The 27397-nt window shown below is 51.4% G+C and overlaps 1 protein-coding gene and 1 long non-coding RNA gene across 2 annotated transcripts; one reads left to right on the forward strand and one right to left on the reverse strand.

Moving 5' to 3' along the window:
- Positions 1-350: 350 nt before the first annotated feature.
- On the reverse strand, positions 351-26176 carry FGF9 (fibroblast growth factor 9). The gene is made up of 3 exons (NM_001245926.1): positions 25854-26176; positions 17049-17152; positions 351-620 (listed from the first exon to the last, which is right to left on the reverse strand). Exons 1-3 carry the CDS (start codon positions 26128-26130, stop codon positions 375-377), a joined length of 627 nt encoding a protein of 208 aa, NP_001232855.1. The 5' UTR covers positions 26131-26176; the 3' UTR covers positions 351-374.
- LOC132346769 (uncharacterized) lies at positions 20894-22520 on the forward strand. The gene is made up of 2 exons (XR_009496718.1): positions 20894-21333; positions 22402-22520. It is a non-coding gene; the product is annotated as an uncharacterized lncRNA (long non-coding RNA).
- Positions 26177-27397: the final 1221 nt, after the last annotated feature.

Raw genomic sequence — 27397 nt, forward strand, 5'->3', positions numbered from 1 at the left:
CAGTCCCGACGCGTCCAGGTGGAGCGGCTGTGCTGACCAGGATGAGAAAGGACAGACCGGGCAGGTACATGCATGGCCTGTCCTCTCTGCTCCCCTCTCTCTGCAGGCCCTGCCCCCATGTGCCCCCCACCCCGCATCCCCAGCCGCCCTCTGCCCCAAGACCCACCCAGCAGCACAGCAGGCAGGGGTCCCGCGGGAGGACAAGCCCGGAGTACAGCACAGTCACACGTCCCCTCCACGCCTCCGTCAGGCTATGCATGCGACAGAGTTTGGCAACAATGGATGTGATGACACAGCAAATCAATAGGGACCCACCGCGTGAAACCTTTATAGTGGTTACTTTTTTAAGGGCTCAAGTGAAGAAAAGGTCTTTGTCAACTTTGGCTTAGGATATCCTTATAGAGTTCGGGTACTTTGTCAGGGTCCACGGGTCTGGGTAAAAAATGGGTGAATTTCTGGTGCCGCTTAGTCCTGGTTCCTTCCCGGGGGGTCCCGTCCTTATTTAACGCGACGTAGAACCTCCGTCCAGTGTCCACATGCTTATACAGGTTGGAGGAGTACGTGTTGTACCAGTTCTCTTCAAACTGTTCTCTGAAGACACACTCTTGCGTGAGTTTTTCCTGTTAAAAAACAAAAGCAAATATTTTGCAAAATTAGCTCCTTTCTGTATTTAAAAGTTGTTACATAACTGGTGAGAAAATACCGATTTTAACCCACTTTAAAGGCACTCTGCAAAAGCTACTTACCTCTATAAATTCAACTATGTTCTAATTTTTTTTGTAACGATTAAAGCACAAAAAGAATCTAAATTTCTTCTAGTTAAACTTTTCCGAGTGCCAATTATCTGAATGAGTCAGCAGGCAAAGGCAACTAACACCATGAGCTGTTCCTGTTTTCACCACAACGTTAGGATGGAGACCATCCTGGGGGCGGGGAACCTTCTCGTGGACAGAGCTTGAGAGCCACTTCATCGTCAGCATCCTTTCAGAGTCCTTGCCGTGTGGACCAACATCACCCATGATGTTACAAGTTTTCTGCCCTTTGAAGCAGTGGAAGTTATTTATTACTCTACAAGAGTGGTTTTCAAACTTCAGCGTGCAGAAGAATCACTTTGGGATACTTTTTTCTTTCAATGTAGAGTTCCAATCCCCAGCCCTTTACAATTCTGAGCCAGAAAGTCTGGAAATACGAATTTTGAACAGGCCATTGGGGACTTTGGAGGCAGCCACCACTGGGTCCACAAGTTGAGATACAAAGCTTTCTATCAGGACTGGGTCTTCCTTAGTACAAAGAAGTGAAGACAAAAATCCCAGCCCTTGGGCTTCCTTCAATTTAGACAGAAGAACCATTCCCCTCCCGGTTTAAAAGCAGAAAGGCTCCACATTTTCATAAATGTATTGCACTTTGCCTTTCACTGGAGCTTTATGAAAGCCTGGATTCCCAGGAACCACACAACCAGGGCCCCTGCAGTCATGTATCCTGAGCGCCAAAAGGAGTAAGGACCGGAGGCCCTGCTCACATCTCACCCCGACCGCGAGCTCACTCCAGGCACAGACACAAATGAGGCAATGCGGGGCGGGTTGGGGGGCTGCTAAAACTTCAAGGTCCACACCTTCCCAGGTGGTAATGTAAAAAATAAACACTAAAATGACTTTTGAAAATATTCCCCTTGCTCTTGCACACCTGGCCCCTTATGTAAGTAAGAAAACCTACAAATATATATTCACGCAGTTACACACTTGAGGACACAACTCAGCGCGCTGATTCACAGCCAGCCTGATGGACAGTGAGGGTGAGGACAAGGGGGGCGAGTCCTGCTGAGGATGCTGAAAACCAGAGGCCTCGTGAGCCAGCTTCCTGACATCGTTCACCAAACGCTTAAACCACCCAAGGCACACAGGACCCACACCTCCTAGGAGGGGCACTTCTGGATAATCAAAATGCACTGAGTGAGTTGGTAGCAAAATATGTCCTTGGACAAGTCTCTGTTAAGTGAGCTGAACCAGGGGAAAGGATCGAGCAAGAAAGACCAATGGGGAAACACTGGACCACTGATGCCAGGTCTACAGGGACAAGGGGGTTGCAGGGGGAGCGGCAGCCCCTCCCCTGGGAACTAACAGAAAGGCCCCCACCTCCCTCCATGAGCAAACCCAGAGGAAACCCCCACACTGGGGAGACCAGGCTGAATGTGATTTCTCTTCCATCTCCATTAAAGCGGACAAAATAAAACTAGTGTTAAAGACATTAACAGCTACTTCAGACTTTACTTCCATCTGTATAATAAATATTCTCCCCACAGACAAGATTACTCTTGGCTTAAAAGGTCTGGTTTGAGTTTGCAGTGATTAAGTAAGTTTTCTAAGCAGGTGATGTTCATTTATTTTCTGCTTAATAAAGTGGACCAAAGAATGGAATTGTAGAGCCTTCAGTTCTACCAAGGAAGTCAAAAAAGGAATTTTCTTTTTCTTAGCAGGAAACCACATTACCTGACAGATGCATGTGTGTGCTAAGTCACTTCAGTCGTGTCAGACTTTGTGCAGCCCCCTGTACTGCAGGCTGCCAGCCTCCTCTGTCCATGAGATTCTCCAGGCCAGAACACTGGAGCGGGGGGTTGCCATGCTCCCCTTCAGGGGATCTTCCCAACCCAGGGATGGAACCCATGTCTCTGATGACTCCTGCATCGGCAGGTGGGTTCTTTACCACTGCACCGCCTGGGAAGCCCTGGAAGATACTTTGTTTATGAAACAGGGTTCCCCTCCTCCTGGACCCTGAGCTGTGCCCCGGCCTCCATCTGCTCTGAATACGGGTCACACCTGCTGGGCACTGGCCCTCCATGGATCAGGACAAGACACGCCACCTCAGGGTCTGCACCCATGAGGGGCCTGCCTTTGGAGCCACAGGCATGCTCCCAGCTTCAGCCTCCACAGCCCCTCCTGGAGCAGGTCAGCGCCACACCTGGGGCAGGGCCAGGTCAGGCACACAGCTGGGGACCGGCGCCCAGAGCTCAGGACACCACTGGTCATCAAGGTGGCTGTGGTCACATCAGAACCTCTCAGAACTGGAGCAAACCTCAGCCAACAGCAAGTGTGTCTTTCCCCCGAAAATGCCCTAGACGGGGGTCCCTGCTCAGGATCCTGTCGTCATGGTGAAGGGGCATCTCCAGGAGCCCTGCCCAGACTCCCCACCTCCCACTTCTCACTAACAGAGGCTCCCTCCAGATACCCTATCCGTCCAGGGACTTCCAAGGCCCCTCCAAAGGGGCTTTACATGTTTGGGGGGTATTGTCAGTTTACAAAAAAACCTTTTTAAAAAAGTTGAATGTGGTTAAGAAACTGAACTAACCTTTTCACTGCTCCACAAACATGGCTCTGTTTCCCTTATGAGGCTGTTGTAACGTTGTTACACATACAATATAACTTTTTAGACAACTCAGAAAATGAAGTAAACTGTTCCACTATGATCTCCAGACAGCAGTTTTTGTGATGGCTGAAAGGTCAATCATCTCATTCTTGGGAGGGCTGGATAACTTCAGTTAACTATTTAAATGAGGCATGCAGACAATACATTGCCAAACGCCTGGTCCAGTTGAGCTCCTCTAATTATTATGCAAGGATTACAATGCCGCTCAGATAAACCTGCAGACCTTAAAAACTTTTTCTAATTTAAAGGATCATAAAAATTGAAGACCCTAATACCTTTCTATACCATGTATACGCTTTCAAATAATTTTTTCTTACTATTTGGGTTTATGTTAATTAGTGATTTTTGTTTTAGACAAACACAAAGTAGCAAGAGTTACAGAATTAATCTTTTCATGAGCAGACTTCAGTACTTAGGGATAAAATATTTAGTTGAGGTGAATATATTTATGTTAGGAATGTGCAGTCCAAAGTTATTTACCTAAATTAAAAATAAGTAAATAGATGCAAATCAGGACAGCAAAAATATATACATTAACCTGTATTTTTATATATATATGCAAAGGAGAAGAAACAGTTTCTGCCTTCAAATAAACTATACACTTTAGAATTATAGAACTCAGATGTTTTAAAACTCACCACATGTTTCCAATGCAGACGGTTTATAGAGTATTCCACTATAAAGTGATCAATTCTTGTTTTATTGTATTTCCATGTTTTAATTTTTTTTTTTAGATTATTTAACTGTAGCTGTTTATGGCATACCTATCTTTGAACTGCTGGATTATGTCACTAGGCTTGGGTGGAGAATGTGGCTTTAATTCAAAAGTCTTCTAAAGCCCATGCTTTGGAACAAAATCTGGTGAATGTTAGCAACTATGGAAACCTCTTTTCATTTTATATCATCAAATTCTAAGCAGTGGGAAAAACTGAAATTAAAACTTCAAAACTTTTACCAATCCTATTAAAACCAAAGTATGAGATAATAATGTGAAAATTATAGTATGCCCCAGAGAATACTTAGGAATGTTATACGACATAAACTCATATGGACACTAATTTCAACTATTTGACAATTGGAAAATGTGTAATTCACATGGGCGTTACCATGCCCAAGTCCCCATTTAAAAACTGAAATCAGAAGTTTTCAAACTTTGAGAGTCAAGAGTTCTCATTGAAAATACATAGACTTATGCTGCTATTTTAAAACATGGTTCCATTTTTATACATATAAACATATGGTGTAGTTCTAACCACACCATCCAAATGGTTGCTTGTGTTCAACTCAAAGAGTTGTTTAAACCCCCAGCATAAACTCACAATATGTAAATCCCAAGGTCAGAAGTCACACTGATAGGAGAGTTTCCGACCTTTTATAAGTTAATGATTTGATGTGATCACTCATTCTCTGTTGTTGTTGTCCAGTTGCTAAGACCTTTCTCATCCATCACCGAGGTTTCCACGTGCAGGCTTATAGATTCAGCAACCCCGCTCTCCTTACCTCCTTGTTGTTCAATCGCCAAGTTGTATCTGACTCTTTGCGACCCCACTGACTGCAGCACACCAGGCTTCCCTGTACTTCACTGTCTCCTAAAGTTTGTTCAAACTCATGTTCATTGAGTTGGTGATGCCATCCAACCATCTCATCCTCTGTCATCCCCTTCGCCTGCCTTCAGTCTTTCCCAGCATCAGGGTCTTTTCCAATGAGTCAGCTCTTCGCATCAGGTGGCCAAAGCATTGGACCTTCAGCTTCAGTCCTTCCAATGAATCCTCAGGGTTGATTTCCTTTAGGATTGACTGGTTTGATCTCCTTGAAGTCCAAGGGACTCTCAAGAATCTTCTCCAACACCACAGTTCAAAAGCATCAATTCTTCAGCACTCAGCCTTCTGCCTATCGTTTATCCCAGTCACGGTATTTAGACTTCCCTTAACTCCAATTACTTGTATAGACACACCTTCCTCATTAGTAATCCAGCTGTAAAGTCTTAGTGGGAACTGTTGCAAGGATCGGGGTGATTCAATATAATGATGAAAGGACCACTATTAAGAAGCCAGGTCTTTTAGTGCTTCTCTCCTGGGAGAAGTCTCCAAACAGAAAGCAACAAACACAGAGAACAGGTGGGAAGACACTGTGTCTTATTTGATTAGAAGCTCCATTTAGGTCCAGTCCCTTAACATGTCTCACCTCCAGACTCATGTTTCAAAACCTCTTTAAAATCCCCACCATCCCCCATGGGCCTGCTTTTACACCTGCAATCCTGGCCATCAAATGTGCCACTGGAATTGGGGGAACATGTGAAGAAGCAGATGTGTCTGGTGAATGCACATAGAACAAGGTGGACAGGCAATACTGTGTCATCAAATATACAGAAAATTAAGAATTCCTACATTCTCTCCACTCCTTCCACCAAACCAAACCAAACCCTCCAGAAGTGGCTTAAGCATCTGTGGACTCGAAGGCAGGGCCCAGCCTGAATCTGGAGGAACACACCGACATCTCCTAGGCTGTATGCTCACCAGCCACGTGGTACCCACAGTTCAGCCAAGGACAAGACCTGCCAAGAGTACTGCAGGGCAGACAAGGCTACTTAGAGGTAATCTTCACAGCTACCCCCAGAGACAGACATTTGTTTCGTACATCATGTTAGTTCACATACTTGCAATATATTTTCAGAGATGGAGACCCACAGGGGAAAGAAAGTCCCGCCCAAGGTTGAAGAGAATTCCAGTTTGAGAAGTTTAATATTCACTGTAGGCAATATTCTTACTTCTGTCTCAGTGTCTAGACAATGCACATTTGATTCATCTGCCAAGAACTCTACAGGAAAAGATCATGAAATTTCTTTCAGGATCTTAGAACACCTAGTTAAAAAGAAAGCTTATGTAACATTTCTTACCATAGTAACTATCTTGATGAGAGAAGTCATTCAACGACCACTTAAAATGCACATCACAGACTTGCAAAAGCTGAAAAAACTTCAAGCTAAATATTACTCTCTCTAAAAACTGAAAGTAGAAGCACAGACAATGGAGGAAAAGTGGAGAGCTTCAAGGCAGGGAGGTGGAATGAAGGAAACAATTCCTGTTGTTAAGGACACACCTAGAAACAATGGGACCCAGGCACCGAGTCTGCAGGACAATCAACACACATTGCAGGGAGTGGAATCAAAACAGAAAAATGTACCAAAGATTTTCTGTGGTAGACGAAACAGGCAAAATTCAGGCCTTGGGTTGCAGAAATGAAATTAGAGAAACTGAAAGATTAACAAAGACAATGGCTGTATAAGCCCAAAGGCAATTTCTGAAGAACTACAAGATTCACAGAATCTCTGCAGTGAAGTGATGGTGACCTCACACACACAAACACACACACACACACACACACACACACACCCCCAAAATGGGGTTGATCAGCCATCCTGGGCCTCAAGTTCCTTCTCTGTGAAGAGAGGGTACAGGACCCAGAGACATCTAGGGTCTCTCTCAGCCTAAGATCAAATGGTCCAGGCTTGGAGCATCCAGTGTGGAAGCCGAGATGCCCACAATGACTGGAGAAGGACACGCTGAACGGGAAATGGAAAAGGAGCTGCAGTGTCGCTGGAAAGTAGGGAAGAAACCAACTAAAATGTGCAGCATCCGTTGCCAATGCAGAGACGCGGCCAAGTGATGCTTCTGGCAGCAGCCAAGCAGGGAAGCTGCTGTTTCAGGGAAGAAAGGACAGGGACAAAGACAGGGCTATGGCACCAGGGGCCCCTCCTTCCCTCCCTGGGAGACTGGCACGACACCCCCCTCAGAGGGTGTCTTATGTTGGGGGCCCACCGCTGACCTCTTCCCTATGTTGACCTCAATAATCACAGCTCGTGAATGAACGTCTGCCTGACCAACAAAACCTGTGTCATGAGCTGCCCCAAGAGAACTGACTGGGAAGAAAAACCAAAACCTGTAGCAAAACAGTTCTCAAAGTCACAGAGTATCCAGAGCACATGCGTGCTTAGTCAGTTAGTTGTGTCCAACTCTCTATGACCCCATGGACTGTAGCCCACCAGGTGCCTCTGTCGATAGGATTTCCCAGGAGAGGTTTACCATTTCCTTCTCTAGGGGATCTTCCTGACCCAGAGATCGAACCCACATCTCGTGTGTATCCTGCATCGCCAGGGGGATTCTTTACCCACTGAGCACCTGGGAAGCCTGGGGAGGGCCTAGAGCTGGGGGCAAAGCTGGGCGTGTCACACAAGGCAGAGGAAAGGCGGCCCCAAAGAGAAGTGACCGAGGACTGGGAACTTCTCAGACACACACAGTCATCCCCCCAAGATGCACAGAGAAACCGCTCATGGGGTCACACACACACACACGTGTCTCTGCTACCTCCTGACTCCCCGGGTGCCCCCACCACTCAGCTCCAACTGGATTCACATCAACCCAGACTCCTCTAGAACCAAACTCATCCTCCCAGCCCCCACCTGGTGGTACAGAAATGGCCCCATGCTCGTGGAAAGTTACCGGTGCCATTGTCCCTTCCTCTGGGCAACATGTGGGTCACTCTCTCAGGGCCCCTCTGCTAACAGCCCACTTCCAGGACAAATTTGAGCTGACACTGTCAGTCACCCTGCTCCCCCCAGGCACCAAATCCACAGGCCATCATGGGCCATTTTCAAAACAGTGCTGTCACCCTGAGACCCCAACTCTGGGGGTGGACACTCTGGTACTGCCATGGCTGGTAGACTTTGCCAGCATGTGGACAGGAGAAACCATCCTCACCACCATCAGTGATGGAAACTCTGTCCTTAATAAAGAAATCCAACTATTTAATTCAACTAAGAACATAACATACTAATGTGCTGCACTTAAGAAGAAGGTATACAAAATGAACCTCGGCAAACACAGCTTTATGGTTTACAGTCTGAAGGATAAAGCAAGGGATGTCATAGTTTGATCTGAAGGAAAATGCTTATTTCCTTTCAAACATGATGTCCTAACTCTTAACTTCTGAATTCAAAGGTGCAAGAAACACGACTTCCATGGGTCTTGCACAGGGAACTCTGAGGTTGGACGGGACAGCACATCCATCATGGCTGCACTCAGTCCTGAAGGAGGTTGAGGAGCCACTGCTTAGCCCCCAGGAGCCCAGACGGCGCCCACGCCAGCCATCCTCACAATGGTTCCTACTCCAGCCCACAACCCTGAGGCCTGGAGCTCGGGTCCCAGCCCTGTGCTTCCCCCACTCCATGCTTCATCTCCAAGTTCAAAGTCTTCAGGATGCAAGAACAGGCAGGAACCTTCCATAGAGACACAGCAAGCTGAAAACCAACTTCAAAAGACAGGGAGGGAAGGAAAAGGGATGCAAGCCGCTCCAGAGGACCCGGAGACAAGGCCCTGTAGACAGCGAGGCCGAAGGAAAACAGGGTTAGGGGGGTGCAGGAAGGAGGAGGTACAGAGATCAACCCCGGGTGGGGAGCAGACAGCAAGCCCATGTCCACGTCCCGGGCAAGGTCCCTGCAGGCCACGCAGAGCTGCCCGGTGGCGGCTTTGGCATTACCCTGGCGGGTCCAAGCTCACACCACACAGACACTTCCCACAAAGGAGAAGCAAACTGCGGCGGTGATGTCAAGACAGGGACAAGGATGACAAAGGGCTGAGGGAGGAGGAGACAAGCTTGGACAGGATCCTAAGTGCTCACAAGCCCTTCTTGGGCTCCACTTGACACAACGGCCTCCCCATCCTTGGGGGGCCCTCAGCCGGGGTGCTGGGAAAGCAGACACATCTTTCAGCTGCCTGTGAGATCACCGACGGACACCCAGGTCAACGGACAAGCCCTCCTGACTAGGGCAGGGTGGTGGCGGGGGTAGGCCCAGGATGGGGGCTTTCTCAGAGAGGCTCCAGAGCGCCAGCCAGGACACAGAGCAGCATGGCAGCAGTGTCCCCTGAGCAGCTAAGGACAGTGACAGTGGAGGACCCCTCAAATGTCAACGTCGTGGCCTCTGGCAGCTGCCAGGAAAACCAGAAGCAGAGACAGGACCGCTGTGTGTGTGGGAGTGGGGGGGAGCAGAATAGGGACCCGTGAGCAGCCGCGTCTCCAAACCCTGCAGCCCCAAGGTTGCCTTCACACCGGCCCCTCACAAACTGTCTTCTCTGTGAACCATCCAGACCTCCCTCCCAGCCCAAGATGAAGCCCCGCCCCCAGCCCTCTCTGGACACAATTCCGTTACCTCAACCACGTTTGCACATCCAACTCCCCCCCGAGTGGCAAGTTCCCCTTGAACCAGCGCCAAGGTCACCCAAGGAGGAAGCAGCCTTACTCGCGAGGCCACTCCATGTGGATCAGGCCCTGAACTGCAGCTCCTGGGGAAACACGGGTTCAGAGCCTGTTTCTCTGTTCATCACATGCTTGTCAATCAACCAATACACAGCCCTGCTTTGTTTTGTCTCCATTTAAGTTAATATCGTGGATTTTTCAGCTGTGGACGCAGGGCAGTGACCCAGGCCGGCTGAGACTCCTGTGAGGCCCGTGTTTCCTCCGTGACACACACCCAGACTCCTGCACTTGGGACACGCACAGCATCTCAGCACTAGGCCCCGGGGGCATTCTGATCAGAGAAACCACCCTGGAAAAGCACAAAAACATGAGATCCCAGGCACTACACAGATGCAGGAGAGGATGCTCACTCAGCAGGAGTTGAAGGCACAAGGCTGCATGGCCTCGTGGGGCCCTGGCCAGCAGTAGCTTCTGCTGCTGCTCTTGGCAGGTTTGTGAGTCACACCATTCCAGGGTCATACAATTGGGTACACAAACCCCAGCTGGTGGACAAACGTGCAAGCACGTGACCTGCAGTCAAGAGGGTCGACTATTCTCCAGCACCTACAGAAGTGTTGGCCTGTGTGCACAATGACACCGCCAAACCCTGCAGGGTTATGAAAACGAGTGAGTGTGCACTTGTGTGTGGGTGCATGTGGCAGGGAGTGTGCACGGCTGCCCCACAGCATCATTGCAAGGAACGCGGGGATGCAGAGACTGAAGAGAATCAGAAGGTCCTGTCCCGATCATCTAAGCCCCAGGCCAGGCCCCACCTGTTCTACAAAGAGATGCGATGTGTGGGGCAGGGGGTGGGGGGGAATCAGAGCACCGACTCAGGAAGCTTCTGTACCGAGATCCTGGAGCCTAAAGGAAGCCTGCCCCTGAGCACGAACCCCAGTCCCGGGCCATCCCTCTCTTCCCCTCTCTGTGCACATGGGTGCACTGAGCCCAGCCCGTGGGCCTGACGACGAAAACCAGGTCCCTGGTGGCTCCGACAATAGATCGTCTGCCTGCAATGCAGGAGACCTGGGTTTGATCCCTGGGTCAGGAAGATGCCCTGGAGGAGGAAATGGCAACCCACTCCAGTATTCTTGCCTGGAGAATCCTGTGGACAGAGGAGCCTGGCGGGCCACAGTCCATGGGGTCACAAAGAGTCGGATACGACTTAGTGACTTCACTTTTCATAGCCTGTGATGCCTCCCCACCTGTGAGCCCTGCCGCCGCTTATCTGCCAGGTTAGCCACACAGGCCTCAGAGCATCAGGGGAGTCAGCTTGCTGCTTAACAACAGAAACTTGACTACAGTTACATAAAGAAGAAGATAAATTTTTTTATAAAAGATGATTTTCCACTAATTAACAGCCAGGAGTATAGATGCTAAGGAAACAAATGAACCACTAAGTAAAAACTAGGCTGCTAGAAGGAAACAATTGTTTCAAAATCATGTCTGTGAAGGGCAGACTAGACCCTGCTCTAATAAAAGGGTTATTTCTGGGGGAAAAAAAAAATATATATATATATATATTTTTTTTTTTTTTTTAATTCACAAAAACAGATGGCCACTCTTGTGTGTATTGGACAAGATTAATTCACCTGCATTCAAACCAAACTCCTTCCTTACCCTCTGTGTGACCTTCACTAAGGTCACTAAGCCACCAACCCCCATCTCCTCACCTCCAGCACAAAGATGCTCTACTAGCTAAACTGGCTAATACAGTAGGAACGGTCTCCCGAGGCGCTGCCCTCCTTCACAAAGAACCGCCAGGCAGTCCTCTGACAGCCGGCAACCCGCGCATAGGATGGGAGGCCGGGCTCCATCACTCAGTGTCTGCTTAAAGCCACCCACTTGCAGAGCACGCCCGCCCCAGGGAGGCCACCACACAGAAGACTCTTGCCATTTCCCCTGCAGGAATGACACCCTCAGACTCAGCATCCAGGACCCACTGGCATGGCCGCTGCCGGAGTTGTCTCAACTGACACAGCACACAGACAAACCGCTGAGTCCAGCGGGACTGGCCACCAGGCACGGTGTCCTGTTCCACAAGCACACGCTCATTCTGCATGTGCCCACGCTGCTCACACAGGCGCTGCAGACGCCTCACAGAGACCACAGGGACCGCCCCCATCCCGGCAGGTTTCCACAGCTGCACGTACCGGGAAGAAAAAGGCTAATCCAGGGGCAACAGGCTTCCTGCAGGAGCATCATCTCGGACTTTTCATCTCCCAAAAAGTAAAGGAATCCTTCTAAGGCCACTCAAGACCCTCCTGAGGGCTGCCTATAACCACACATGGTCGCCTAAAGATGTGTCTGTCTCTGACGTCACCTTCAGCACTGAGCAGCAAAACCCTCACCACTGGGACTCACAGGAAGAGAAACGACATCCTTGGACCATCTGTGAGGGCCAGGTGACACCTGGCTTCCCAGCAATTCACCCAGGAGGCCATGGGAGGCCGCCCCCGCCCCAGGAGCCCTGGGGACAGGTGTGCTGCGCCCGAAGCTGTATCTCAGCCCCACTCAGGTAGCTTCACCCATCACATCAGACCCCGCCTGCCGCTCCAGAGTCCAGCCATTCCACGGTCCAGGGTGAATTTTAATATACGTATGGTTTGCGTTGCAGTCACCAAAGGAGCACAAAGTGTCTATGTTTGTACATATTCACTTAAAACAAAAATAATTTAAGGCAAATGGGGTTTTGGGATCTGAGATATTTCACTGTTTCCTCTTACAGGGGTGGACATACACCTTCATCCTGGGATGGGTGGTCCTTGAAGCCCTCCAACCACTGCCTCCCTCCATGGAAACACTGCACGAGGGACAGCTCCGGTTCACACAGGCCCAGCCAGTGTGGACAGGCACCCCACGTGACGTCTTGGGCTTTAAAGTTTCTACGCAGTGGAAACACAGTTTGAATCCAGCACACCCTGGTTACTGATTACACGGACTCACGTGGACCCAGCCAGGCACACCTGTGTCTCTGGAAACGTAACAACTAACCGACGGTCTGCAGGTGCCTGTGTGACCAGCGTCTCTGGCAGGTGGTGGCCAGGCTCCCGTGCTCCAGCGCTGGTCTAAGTCCTCGCTCTGCCCCACAAGCTCTGGCCCAGGAGCAAGTTACCCCACCTCCTCTCTTTCAGCCTTAATATCTAAGCAAGGTCCCAACAGCAGAAAACCAGGGTGGCCCAGGTGGAAACCAGGACAGTGGAGGTGGACAGTGACAGCTCGGGTCACGCTATCTACGTGTGACATACTACACGGATGCAGGCATGACCAGCCAAATGGCTAGGGTGATGACCCTACATGCCAACAGCATGCGACATACACAGCACGGCCTTCGGGAGACAGAGACCGGCTCCTAAGAGCCAAATTCAGTGGGAAAGACCAACGGGAATGAAAACTCCAGACAGAAAACGGCGGGTGCTGAAAGGGATACAAACAGGGGTCTGTCATCGTCCTCACCACGTTTTCAGGTCCCATGTTCCCCTTTCCTGTACCGTTACAGTTTTAGAGACTGCGCTGCCTCTTTTTAATGAAAATGTCAACAACTCTCATTAAACGCAGGCTTCTTGAAACAGATTAATTGTTTTCAAGGCATTCTTTTTTAAAGAGGTATTTATTACAGTGAATTATTCTTGACACTGTGAAGTAACCTGATGATGCTCAGATGATTTAGATTAAGACTCTAGAGGTAATGAAGCTTTACATCTACTCTTTCTCTGTCATGAGAACAAAAGTGAAAAATGTAAACTAGTACTCTAACATTTTAATTCTCTGCCCAAGTACACACTCATATGTGTGTGTGTGAGAGAGAGAGAGAGATCTAATACCCTTCCTAAATCTCACCCAGGCAGGGTATTCTAATCTTTACATTTGAAAAATTACATACCTTTCCTTTTATGCCTCCCTTTTTGGAGACTCCTATACATCCCTCAAAACCCAGTGAAGTGCTGCCACCCAATTTCCCCAGGCAATTACTTAGACACTCTTCTGGATTCCCAGGATATCTGTGATTCCTCTAACATGGTACAGTTCATACTGCACTGAATTATTTATAGGTATATTTCTCCCACCAGAGTCTGAGATACTTGCTGTGTTATCTGGGCACATATTAAGTATAAATGTTTGTGAAAAAATGAGCAGATGAATGGACATAGGGATGAATTCAAAACAGGATTACAATAATCAGACTCCATCCCAGAAATAGAATGGCTCAGATTTTCCTTAAATCACATCATAGTATACATCAGCAATAGAGTTTTTTCTATTTCCACAGTATGACAACGTGTGTACATGCTAAGTCACTTCAGTTGTGTTTGACTCTTTGCAACCCTACGGACCATAGCCCACCAGGCTCTTCTGTCCATGGGGATTCTCCAGGCAAGAATATTGGAGTGGGTAGCCATTCCCTTCTCCAGGGGATCTTCCCAACCCAGGGATAGAACCCACATCTCTTATGTCTCCTGCACTGGCAGTTGGGTTCTTTACCAACTGCCATCTGGGAAGCCCTCTAACAGGGTTCAGAATCCTATATATTTTTCTGAATACGTATTACCCCATTCACCTCTGACCTTTTAGATCTAATACTAATATAGTCTTGGAAGCAAAAGAACCACATAAATGAAAATAGAAAAAACAATCCTAAATACATTTTACATTAACTTTTGCTGCACTTACATATGCATAGACTTTATAAAAGTGATGGCTAATTCCCCAAATCTCCTGTTCACCTTCTTTCCCAATGAGATCAGTCTTTCCAAGGTTTCCTCAATGTTTAGAAACACATCTTCTCCACTCCGCTGAGCTTCACACAACTTCACATAGGTAAACTTCTCAGCTACCGTTTCTGGCATGCTAATAACAGAATCGCTGTCTGCATCTCTTTCCTTCTCTCGGTCTCTCTGGGATGGAGAGGAGATGTGTGGGTCACCCCGTTCTCACTGCCACACAAGGGTGATGACAACCACAGTGCAGTGTGGCTCTGGCCACCAAGGAGATGGACTCCCTCACACCTGTGTGAGGTATGCACACAGGCAAACCAGGCAGGCAGCTTGGAAGAGGCGATCCTGCTGTGTAACATCATGGGCACACAGAGAACATCAAAGGACAGGCAGGGAAGACGGGAGTGAAGCCCGGGGCGCCCAAGGCATGAAAGGCCGAGACCCAGAGCAGAGGAGCCATGAGGCCACCAGAGTCCAGCCCCTATCTGGACAGGAAGAGCAGGTGGGGGAGCCTGGTGTCCCAATGGCCACCACCCTCCTCAGACACCATCCTCTCCAGCCTCTGCCTCTCCCCACAGGGATGGATGCTAGGACAACACGTCACAGCCTGGCTCAGCAGGGGGAGAGCAGAGATGGACATTCCCTCCAGCAGGGCCCAAGGGACACACTGACCACACAGGCAGAGACAGCCAGGGCCACACATTGAGGGTCGGGAAGCCACGAATAAACCACAACGTTCAATCCACTGCAACCCAACTAAGACCCTCGCCGCTGCAGGCCCAGGCTGTGTGCAGAGCAACACTGAAAGGAAACCTGCAGCCCCCACCTCAACACCTAGGGAACGCAGACCCACAACCAACACAGAGACACAACCACATCAGAAGTCTACATTCCTGGAGTGGACACATAACAAACATGGATATAACCAACATGGACACAACCAACCTGGACACACAACCAACACAGACAAACAACCACACCAGAAGTCTATGTTCCTCTAGTGGACACATAACCAACATGAACACACAACCAACACAGACACATAATCACACCAGAAGTCTAAATTCCTCAGGTGAGGATGGAAATATAAAGAAGGCACCGCCAGAGCCCAGAGGACACACACACATACGAGATGCTGACCCAGAACTTGGGCTCCAGTGGGTAGGAAGGTTTTGTAGAAGAGGCAGTATTATCACTGAATCCTAAAGAAAAAAAGCTGTCTCCTGAGGCACAGGGAGGAGAGGACGGCAGGGCGGGGTGGGGGACCCGACCCCACAGCCCATCAGATGACAAGTGACCAGAGAAGAGCAGGGGGCAGACTCGAGGCACATGGGACAGGAGCAGGAGACGGCCTAGCAGAGCAGACCCGGGCAGCAAGGTCCGGCGAGGCGAGTGCCTGGAAGCAGGTGGCCAGCGCCTTCAGGGCAGGAGCTCAAGCAGTCTGAGCAGGAAGCAGCGGTGTCGGGGGCTGAGGGACCCTCTGTCGGCGGGACCAGGGTGGGCACGGGGGAGGCTGGAGGCTGAGGAAGGAAATGAGGGAAAATGCAGGCCTGGCCACCGTCCACCGAGCAGGGCCCCAGCCTGAGGACACCTCCAGGCGAGCAAGGACACAGAGGGCGAGGGGGCTGTCCCACCTCTGCTGGGCACCTCAGGCTCTGAACCAGGCAGGGGGCCTCACAAGCCCGCAGTCAGGCCTCCCCGCTACCCCATGGTCACCAGGTCTCTGCCCCAGAGGGGCTGAGCCGGGGACACGCGGAAAGGGCGGGGGCAAGGAATGGGGCAGATGGGCCCCTGGAGAAGCCCCCACAACGGGCCACAGCCTTGAGGACACAGGTCCATCTGCTATGGACAGAACATGGCCTCTGACTGCCCACTCGTCCATCCCTGCCTTCAGAGCACTTCACCTTAATGCGGGCTGCAGAAAACAACATAACATATATGGGCTACACTTTATGTACACAACTTTTAAACAATTTGACATGAGGCACTGAGATCTACGCTCAGAAAACTCTGGAGACCACCATTCCAGGTGCCTGGCCAGCTGCAGTGAGTGCTCTCTGCCTCCACAGGGAGCTTCCAACCCACTGGAGACAGGAAGGAAGACACAAGAAAAAAGAAACTCATAATAGTTACAAATAATTATTATATTTTTCTATTCCTTTTCGCCTACAAGAATACCTGACAGTAATTTCCATCTCCCTTGTCTCTACATAATGAAAATCTTATGTAGCTCAGAAAAAGGGCCGATACTCACTGCATGGTCTATTTCTAGTTTTAATTACAATGCTTGCCAAAGCTGGGGAGAGATCATTTCAATTCATTTCAAAAATTACTCCCATTCAATACCAGAAGATGGGATTTTTCACAGTTTTGAATATTTTATTTACTGGGTAATGAAAATGGCTCAGCATATAAATAAAGCATTTGCTTTAGAAACTTTGGTCTAGAGAAGATTGAGGGCTGACATCTATTCATAACAATGAAGTGGTTTTCTTCAAAAAGTGAAAGCCTACATTCCCCTTCCCACCACCACCAGTTTCATTTCTATTTATAACCTCGAGAAAGAGTGGTTCCCAGCAAACGTGAGTCAGGGATGCTGGTGAGGTAGCCCGCTGCACTTACCGATCCATACAGCTCCCCCTTCTCATTCATGCCGAGGTAGAGTCCACTGTCCACGCCACGGATGCTGACCAGACCCACGGCTATACTGATGAACTCCAGGATCCCTGCAAGACCGAGACAGAGGGACACAGGTCAGGGCGTGGAGCACTGCCCTCTGCGTGTCCACAAGCCTGGGAGCACCGAAGAGGAGCATTTACTCAGGAACCGTCTTCTCTTAAAACCACTGCCCCAAAGAATTGATTTTTCCACTAGATCTTAGCTTCTAGTCATGAGACAAAAACACTTATCAACATGACACATAACAAAAAAAAAGTTTTTAAATAAAAAGCTAGCATTTCCCTTTTAAACTTTTTATTTTATATTGGAGTATAGCTGATTAGCAATGTTTTGATAGCTTCAGGTGGACAGCAAAGGGATTCAGCCATACATATACATGTATCCATTCTCCCCTACCCTCCCCTCCCATCCAGGTTGCCACATAACACTGAGCAGAGTTCCCTGTGCTGTACAGGAGGTCCCTGTTAGTTATCCATTTTAACTACAGCCGTGTGGACATGTCCATCCCCAACTCCCCCCAGCCATCCCTTCCCCCTAATCTTCCCCCCAACCTTCCCCCACCCTCATAACCATAAGTTCATTCTCTAAGAAAAAACCTGGTATTTACACAGATGTGGTAAGAAATGACAGGTCAGATAAGCCAGTGTACATGTTCTAACTAACTTATACGAGCATAACGTAAGAGAAAATTTACTTCTACTTTAAAACTGTGAAATGAAGTATCCGTGTATGGACATGGATTGGAAAAAAGTTCTATTCAGAGAGAAGTCTATGTCTCTTCAAGTAAGAATGGAGATGCCAACCAAAGACTTCTCTGGTTTACATCGAAAATTATCCAGCTCTCTCTATCCAGTATAACTGTATTATGCTCCATCTGGAAAACTAAAAGGCCTACATCCCAAATATTTCTGCTTAAACAAAGTATTGATTTTTCTCTGTGCTTATCTAAGCCGCAAAGAGATAGTTAGGCAATTAAGATAACACAATATTTGGAGGAAAAAAAAATGCTCATTCCAAAAAAATGCTCTTGATTTAAAATAGACATGGATTACTATAACCCAAAATCAAATCAACATAACAATCTTATTTCCTTCTTTCCTCTTGCTTACCTCACTAAGAATAACATTGCCTAAGCTGGGCATAAATCCAGAATTTTATAGTCACACAACAGCAGCTCTAGGTTCCGTAACAATAGTGTTGTTTTAACATGACTATCCAATGGCATTTTGGAGACAACAGTAAGACACTCACGCTCAGCCATTTTCTCCACATTTTGTATTAAAGTGCTACACTCTATGTAAACCTTGCATATACCTTGTGTATACCAAATACTGCATTACCTTGCAGAAATATCTGCAAATATGAAAATAATTTACTTACATTTTAAAAGTTTAGAAAAAAATAGGGATAACACTGCACTACAGTCTCCTGTGACTTGTAAAAAAGCACTTACATGGATTTTTAAACAATTAATTTTGCAACTCTCACAAAACAGCCTGTGCAGCAATCATAGCAAGACATGAAGTACATAAATCTAATAAAGCAAAGGCTCCAAGGTGACGGACAAAGAGAGACCGCTTGTAAAAGGGTGTTCCTAGTCCTGTTACAAGCACAAAACGGAACACAGTCTTTGAGCTTAGTTTACAGACTGTCCATCTGAACCTGCAAAAAAAAACAACTATGTATTTTTAACAGAATGTGAAATAGTGTGTGGGAAAATATGATGAGAAATTGCCTTCTGAATCTGATAACTGGTGAGTCGCGAATGAAAAACACATCTGAAATAAGTTCATTCATCAGCCATTCCCTACCTCACAAAGCAAATGGAAAGACAAATAAGGCAATATTTCCATGAGAGTCAGTTCATGTGAGATGCACGCCCTTATTGATGAATCATTTTATTTCATTATGCCACATCCAACTCTAAGGATTAAAAATAACTTACACTGTGGCATTTTATTACTAAAGGAGTCACATACTACAGTGTGAGTCTCTTCTTAGCTACCTGAAAACATACACTGTAAATCATAGTAATCCTGAAATAGGATAAGGAATTCATTAACATCCAATTTTCACTGTAAAATGGAAACATTTTGCCCCATTGCAGCTGAACAATTTAATACACTATGTCAACTGAAAGTCATAAAACTAAAAGATACTTGCACCTTCTAAGAGGGTATTTGATGATCTTTGCTTTCCCTAACATGAGGCAGCTCTGAGAGAACTAAGAACAGCTATCAACCAACGTTGCCCATCAGCCCCAACAAAACCTAAGTACACGAGCTCTCACAAAGCCATGTGCCTGGTTGGTCTACAGGACATCCGGAGCACCAGTCTCGTCAGTGACAACCCCAACAGCTGGGGTCCTCCAGCATCTAGTATGTGCCCAGTGAGAGGCCTGCCACTCGGGCCACATAACAGCCCAAGGCGTCATCACATGCGAGCCCTCAGATGACATATGGGGGTACTAGGCTTAAGGACAACCTCCCTGGGAGCAATCAGACTCCAAGGCCTAGGTCCTTACTGACCACGCACATCTTCCCATCAGCTTTACCTTTCCTCAAAAGTCTGGGATTTCTGTACCACTTTTTTTTTTTATTAATTCATTTTAATTGGAGGCTAATTACAATATTGTAGTGGTTTTTGCCATACATTGACATGAATCAGCCATGAGTACACATGTGTTCCCCATCCTGAACCCCCTCCCACCTCCCTCCCCATCCTATCCTGCAGGGTCATCCCAGTACACCAGCCTTGAGCACCCTGTCTCATGCATCAAACGTGGACTGGTGATCTATTTCCCATATGATAATATACATGTTTCAATGCTGTTCTCTCAAATCATCCCACCCTCGCCTTCTCCCACAGAGTCCAAAAGTCATTCTTTACATCTGTGTCTCTTTTGCTGTCTCACATACAGGGTCATCGTTACCATCTTTCTAAATGTCATGTATATGCGTTAATATACTGTATTGGTGTTTTTCTTTCTGACTTCCTTCACCCTGTATAATAGGTTCCAGTTTCATCGACGTCATTAGAACTGATTCAAATGCATTCTTTTTATTAGCTGAGTAATATGCCATTGTGTATATGTACCACAGCTTTCTATTCCATTCATCTGCTGATATATATAGTCATTCTCTCACTAGTGAAATGGAAGATGTTGGCGAGATGAGACTTGGCTGAGCCAGCACTAAGGACAAGCAGCAGCAGAGGAAATGAAGAGCAGGTGGGCTCCTGTGTCTGCACTTTCCTCACACAGGACATGGGAAGGTGGGCAGCTCCAGGTGCTAACATACTGATTTTGTGCACACACAACATAAGTTCTGAAATGATTATTACACATTTTGGAAATGAAAGTGGTAAGAGATCAATCTTGTTATCTCCTGGCATCAATAAGACATGCACTCATTCATTAAATCAACAAACTAAGGAGTAAGCCAATGGGCATCCCTGGTGGTTCAGCAGTAAAGAATCTGCCTGCCAAGGCAAGAGACGTGGGTTAGAACCCCAGGTCTGGAAGATCCCCTGGAGAAGAAAATAACAACCCATTCCAGTACTCTTGTCTGGGAAATTCCATGGACAGAGGAGCCTGCAGGGCTACAGTCCATGGGGTCACAAAGGAGTCAGACACCAGTGAGCAACTGAACAACAACAAATTGTAAGCCAAGCACCACACCCTTTGTTGAGAATACGATGATGAGCAAGGACTAGACTATGACCTCAAAGAGCTTCCCATCTAGTGGGCAGGACAGACAACCAGGTAAGTGTAATGACAATGGGGGGGGGGGTGCAATGAGAGGTAGGTATTCGTGGTAGGCAGGCAACTCACTCAGGCTGGGAAAGGGGAGTCTGGGGTGCTTCCAAGGGTTAAGACCAGAGACAAGTCTTCAAGGAGAGAGACTCCAGATGAGAAGGAGCTACATCTAGGGACCCCAGATGAAAAGGATGTCATCACCTCAAACTAGCATCCTTAGCTCTGCAGCCCCTTAAGACGCAGAGACCTCAAAAGAACAGCCCAGCTTTTCATGAGGTCACCTCGTGATCTGGGGGCAAACAGAATCTAGAACATCTGAGTCACAGCTGCTCCCCCACATGCAGAGCTCATCAGAGCTGCAAGGCCAGGAAGACCTGGCAACATGGCAACAAGCCCTCGCCCCACCCAGACTGGAATCCTTGATATTCCTGGTATTATCCTGTCCACCAGGAACTCCAGAACCTCCAGCAGGTGGGTTACCCTCTCTCTGGGCCCAAGCCAGTGCCAAGCATCTGCTTCAGAGTGCACTGATCTGAGTGGGGTTGCCCCCCTCCATGGCTGTTTCCACCAGCATGAGACACAGGGTTGGGGGTGGCTGTTGGTTCAGGAAGAACCTGGGGAGAAGGCTTCTGTGTAGACACAGAAGGGCAAGAAGGAAAGAACTAGGAAGAGTAGAAGGGAGGGAGGGAGAGAGTGGCCCGTCTCTTCTAGGCAGTGCAGAAGGGCCACAGCCATAGGCACTGATGGAGTGACCTGGGCAGCCGCTCTCCGTGATGGTGGCATCTAGCTGTGCCCTTTCACAGCAGGCAAGCACGCCCATGAGAATGCAGTCCCCGGGCCCAGGAGGCCTGGTGGGGTCTGACGGGGCCCACGGTCATCTGTGGTCCACAAGAGGCCAGGTCAGTTCCTGAACCCCTTCAGGAAAATGACCTCTGCACAGCATCCCCCTGACCCCAGACTCACTAGGTAAGTAGTGTTTGGCCCCATGCTCTGTTCACATGGACCATTACCCCAAAGCTGGCCCTGCTCCCAGGAGCCCCTCAGCCCTGGGCCGCACCTCCGCTGGCCCTGGGAAGTGCGTGGACCATGTGAAACAACCCTCCAGCCTAAAAGCCCCCAACACTTAACAGACCTGCATTCTTCAGAGGACAAGAATGTGTGCAGGCTGTGGAGAGAGGCACCAGGGCAGGCTTTCTAAAATAGATTAACCTCCCCCCTCCAGCCCCCTGCTTGGGGAGAACCGCACACCAGGGTTCTGCCAGATCAGTCATCTCAGAGCCTGAGGCCTTGAGCAAAGCCCAGGGTTCATTTGGGAAATAACTAGCTGAACAGGAGCCATCACCTTACCGATTTTTCCAGAATCTGGGCCTATTCTGAGAACAGCATCCTTTCCCTTACTGAGATACTGAAGAACAGATACACAGAACTAAGTTGTTTCAAGCGAGACCCCTGGAAATAGGACTGTTTAACCTGTCTTTTTAAAGCACGGCTATTGATCATATTTCTCCCCTCTGGCACTACTACTACACCTGACCCCAGGACCGGCCGCCCCAAGGCTCCGGCGAGGACCAGCCGGCTCCGCACCAGGCCAAGTCAAATAGCGGATCAGGCCCCAGGCTCCCTGTTTTTATTATCCACATTACCATTTCTTCCACTCATTTTTCTGCTCACTTTTTCCGTCCAGCAGTATTAGGGAACGAACCGTCTGGTTCCCCTGGGCCTATCACCCCAGATGGGATCCCGGGTCCCCTTCTCCGGGCCTGGCCTCCGCGCCAAGCCAGCACCCCCCACCCGGGGAAAACAAAGGGCCCCCCGCGCTCCCCGTGCCCGCATCGCGGCCGCACAGCTCCTGCAGGCACAGCCGCGAGGCTCCCCGCCCCCCGCCCGCACTGCCGCTGCTGTGTCACCGCCGCAGCCGCAGTCACCTGCGTGGGGGCGCGGGGGGGTGGGGGGCGTCTCTCCCGCTTCCTCTGCCATTTCCCCTGTCAGGTGGAAAACGCACCTTATGTTTTAACCGAGGTGCAAGCCCCCTTTGCCCCCTACCCACAGCTCCTCTCCTCCAGAGGCTCGGAAGAGAAACCCGGGATGCACTTGAGGTCCCCAGGGCGCGGCTGGGGGGGGGCGCGCGCGGGGGAGATGAGGGGGTCCTAGGTGCTGCGGGCGGGGCGAGGTGGGCTCCAGGTGTGCTGGCCGCGGCCCCCCCGCCCCGCGCAGGGTCCTAGCGCCCACACTCCCCCGCGCGCGCCCCCGGTCGGGGCCCGGAGCCAGGGTGGGCGGCCGGCGCCGCGCCACGGACATTGCTGACACCCGAACCTGCGGCGCTGACGGCTCCCGTGGGGGCTTCTCCGCGCCGCCCCCGGATGGAAGCCGCAAGAAGCCGGCCGCCGCGCCCTCCCTCCCCGCCCCCACCGCCCGCGCCGCCGCATCCGAACCCGGCGCGGGCGCGCCCCTCCCCCGCCGCCCGCTGCGGCCGACCCCAGCCCCGGGCCCGGGCTTCCGCTGCCCGGCCCCCCAGCCAGCGCCGCCCCCAGCTGCCCGCCAGCCGCGCGGGCGGACGGGGAGAGGACGCGTCACCTCCGGGATTGGGGGCGGGGGTGCCGAGGCCGCGTTTTGTTTTACGGTCTCCGTGCAGCCGCCGGGCCCGCGTCCTTGTCGGCTGACCCCGGAGCGCGCCTCTCGGCCGCCCCCCGCCCCCATCCGGCCCCCAGCCCCCTCCGTCCACCCTGGTCCCTCGCTGTCCCCGAGGCAGAGGCACCGGATTCCTAATGACCAGGTTGCGTGTAGCGAACGTCCTACCCGAAAGGTGACTGCGTTTAAAAAACAAACAAAAAAAAAAGCGCACGGTGGGGAGGAGAAGCCCCAAGCGGAGCCTCCCGGTCTTCCCGGGCGGGGTCTGCTGCTCCGCACCGGAGGTCGCCGGCCGCACGCGGGAGCCCATGGCGGGCTCCCCAAGCGGAGAGGGGCGGCGGATCCGCAACAATGGCACGCGGCCCCCTGCCTACGCCGCCCTTTGTCCCCTCTCTCTCCCCCGCGGCCCCGGCCCTGCTGGCCGGCCCGACCCACCTCCGGCGCCGCGAGCCCACCGCTCCGGGACCCGGCTGTGCGCTCCGAAGGACGGAGAGGGGTCCGAGACGGGACGGGACTCCGGGGCCTCGGCCCCGCCGCGCGCGCCTCCGGCGGCTCCCGCGCCACGCGCGGCCCCGCTGCTCCTGGCGGCGGCCCGATCCGCTGGACCTGCGTTCTCACACCGAGAACGCGAAGGGACGCGGCCCCGGGCTCAAGGAGCCCGATCCCTAAACGCAGCCGGAGCACGCCCGGGCCCGGCGCCCCGGACTCGGCGGTCCCAGCAGCCCAGGGCGCGCGGGGCGGGGGCGAGCCGCCGAATCCGAGCGCGTCTAGGACCGCGCGGAGCAAGCCGGCGGCAGCCGAGTGCGCGCGGGGCCGGGGCGGCCGAGTGGCACCTGCCGGCCGGCGCGTGGGGGCCCGGGCTGGGCGCTACGTCCCCTCACCGGGCCGCCCTCCCTGGTCCGGAGCGCGGCGCGAGCGCTGGCGGCCTGGGGGCGGCCGGGGTGAGCGCTTGCGCGAAGTTTCGTCCTCTTTCCGCAGCGGCCGGAGCCGCCTCCACTGCTCGAGCTTCCTCTGGGTAACTGGAGACTGCAAAGCAGACGGGGGCGCGGGGGCGCGGGGGCGGGGAGGGGGGACCCTGAGCCGTCTCCCTGGTGGGTCCCTCCGGGCCGAGGCTCGGGGAGGGAGGACAGAGGCAGGAAACCCCGGGGCCGGCCCATCTCAGGCCCGGGCCGGCCTCACCTCGGCCATCGTCTGCAGCCCACGAGCTACACGGACAGTTCAGACCGTGCTCAGCATCTGGCGTGAAGCTTAACGAAGAGAAAGCACCATAGGACTTTGCTTTTACGACCTAGTTTAAGTTGTCAGGTGGGTTCGCTCAATAAGTTAACTCCTTCCAACAGTCCAGTTGCCCAAACGCCGCCACCTCCCCCGCCACACACACCCCCGCTTTATTTTTAAGTATGGGGTGGGGGGGAAACCAGGAGAAGCCCCTCCACCCACCACCCCCGGGGCGCTGCCGTCGGGCTCGACGGCTCAGCAGGCACGTGTGTGCAGTCGTTAGAGCGGACGGTCTCCATCCTCTGGGGTCTGCAGCCCTCGTGCTGAGTCACAGACACCCTCCTCGGGAGATGAAGCCCTAGGAATGCCCTTTAAAATTAGCTCGCCGCTTTTGCACGCGCGCACACACGCACACCAGAGGCACCCAGGAATCCTACACAGGGCTGCGCGCGGTAGGAACTGGACAGAGCACAGGGCATGACTCGATGGCTGGAAGGACAAACGACCCCGGACAGGGCCCTGCCCCTGCCCGAGTCCGTCCCCCATCCCCCCCTGCGCCCTGCCCCTGCAGCCCCGGAGTCTGAAATACGACTTCAGTCTCTCCTCCCACGGAACAATCTGCAACCTTCGCCTAAAGCGCCCCAGTCCCTCTCGGTGGGAATCAGCAATACGCTTCATATACAATTTAAGCAGGACACTTCTTGGAGGAATAGAGGGAAGGGGCAAAAACTTCATTTGGCACGAGATGGTAACCATTGCCTTGAGCAAAATGCATTTTAAGTTCTCCGTAGTTAATGATTAAAGCTTGAAACTCGTGGAATCAGTCCATTCAAAAGAAACTTCCTAAACCCGATCTTGCCCGCCTTTATGATGCAAAAGAACTAAGGGTATGTGTTATATTTATAAATCAAGCCCTCCTTAAAAAAAAAAAAAAAAAGCCTTCCAGTGTAGACCCGCATCAGTGCCAGCAGCAGGTCTGCAATTCCGGAGGCCTTTTTCTCCCCTGGAGCTAACGAGACCGAGTCAGTCCGAAACCAAGGGAGGCAGACCCCTTCCCGCATCCGCCACCCGCGCCCGGCCGCCTTCAAGGCAGCTGCGGTCCGAGCCTGCCAGCTCGGGCCCTCAAGGGTTAACGGTGCACCTACCGAACCGGCTGTGGTCCTTCCTGGTTCCCTGGATAGTACCGTTGGGGAAGATTTCTAAGTGAAATCCAGTCCTGCAGTACAGCTGCCTCCGCCTGAGAATCCCCTTTAAGTGATCCAAGTCCGTGACCGCGGGTCCCCTGGGAAGCCCCCCTGCTTCGGACTGACCCAGGTGGTCACTTAGCAAGACCGGGCTGTCCACCGGCAACACCGGCCCGTTCCCGAACGGCACCGCATCCTGCACGCCGAAATAGTTCCCAACTTCACCCAGGGGAGCCATCGGCAGAGTCGGCAGGCGTTCCGAACACAGCGATAAACAATGATGATGGTGCCAACCCAGGAGGTACTCGGCGAGGTAAATCCAACTCCGTCCCTCACTGCAGTTGCAGAGAGAAGAAAAGAAAAAAAAAAAAAAAAAAAAAGGTCCTTTTCTTCAATCCATGAAATGCATCAATAAAAGTAACCTGCCGTTTCGCTGGCTCAGGTTCAAGGTCAAACCGCGGATAGTCTAAGCAAGCACCACTTTATACTCGCACACTGACATATTGATAAACGTATCTATGTATCTCTACACACAGATCCCCAGCTCTCGGCAGGCACGCAGGTCTTCATCTCATCCGACCGTAGGGAGGGAAAAAAATCCGGAGTTTCTCCATTAGGCTTGCGACCAGAATGACCATAGCAACTTAAATGCCTAGGCGTTATTATAGGGGTTTTTAAGATGCACGGGCTACGTCAGAATTTACGGATCCTGACTCCAGGAAGGCATGCGCTGTTTTTACTCTAACCGACTCTGCAGACATCAGCAGGAATCCTTCAAGGGAGGAAAAAAAAAAAAATCTCACGTTGGTGGCGGCGACGAATCTGCAGCCTCGTCCCCTCCTCCAAAAACGAGAAGGATGATAATAAAACAAAAAGAAGGGAAAACTTTAAGCGTCCAAGGCTGGTGTCCAGAGTCCTCCGGAGGCTCGGCTGGCGTCCATCGGCCGGGCGCGGGCGGCGGGCGGCGGCGGCGGCGGGAGCGAGGGGCGCCGCGGCAGGACCCGCGTGCCGCCGGCGGCCGCGAACAGGTGTCGCCGGGGCGCGGGGCGAGGTGGCCGGAGCGCTCCTCCTGCGCAGCCCCGCGGCGCGCAGAGTGGCGCAGGCGGCGGCATTGGGCCGGGTTTAAGGTAGCGCCGCGCCGCCCGCGCTCCCCGCGGTCCTAGCGCCCGCCGCGCCCTCCGCGCTGCGGCAGGCCCCGCGCCGCGCGCCCGAGCGCGGGGACCCGGGGGCGCCCTGAGCCCCCAGTCTCACAAAGGAAGCGCGAGGCTGCGGGCCCCCGTGCCACTGCGGCCGCGTCGCTCACACGGAGTCGCAGCCGCGAAGCTAACCCCTCGTTCGATGCGGCGGCGGAGGTGCAGACTGAATCGGGAGAACTAGTTTTCCCACTTGGGGCTCGGGGGCTGCTTTGAGTTAAGAAATAAAACTTAGCTAAGAGTTGGAGTGAAGGGGGCTGATTTAATGAGCTTGAACGGACCCCACAGTTCCGCTCTCATCTCTCCTGCAAG

This window comes from Bos taurus, chromosome 12 (genome assembly GCF_002263795.3).
Source record: "Bos taurus isolate L1 Dominette 01449 registration number 42190680 breed Hereford chromosome 12, ARS-UCD2.0, whole genome shotgun sequence".
Lineage (NCBI taxonomy): Eukaryota > Metazoa > Chordata > Mammalia > Artiodactyla > Bovidae > Bos > Bos taurus.

Bases quoted from the DNA above. Each gene is read 5' to 3' on its own strand.
- FGF9 (NM_001245926.1), bottom strand. From the start codon at position 26,130: ATGGCTCCCCTGGGTGAAGTTGGGAACTATTTCGGCGTGCAGGATGCG. The intron at 17,153-25,853 runs GTAGGTGCACCG...TCGGTCTTGCAG, and splicing joins GAAGGACCACAGCCGGTTCG to GGATCCTGGAGTTCATCAGT. The intron at 621-17,048 runs GTAAGTGCAGCG...GTTTTTTAACAG, and splicing joins AGGGGGAGCTGTATGGATCG to GAAAAACTCACGCAAGAGTG.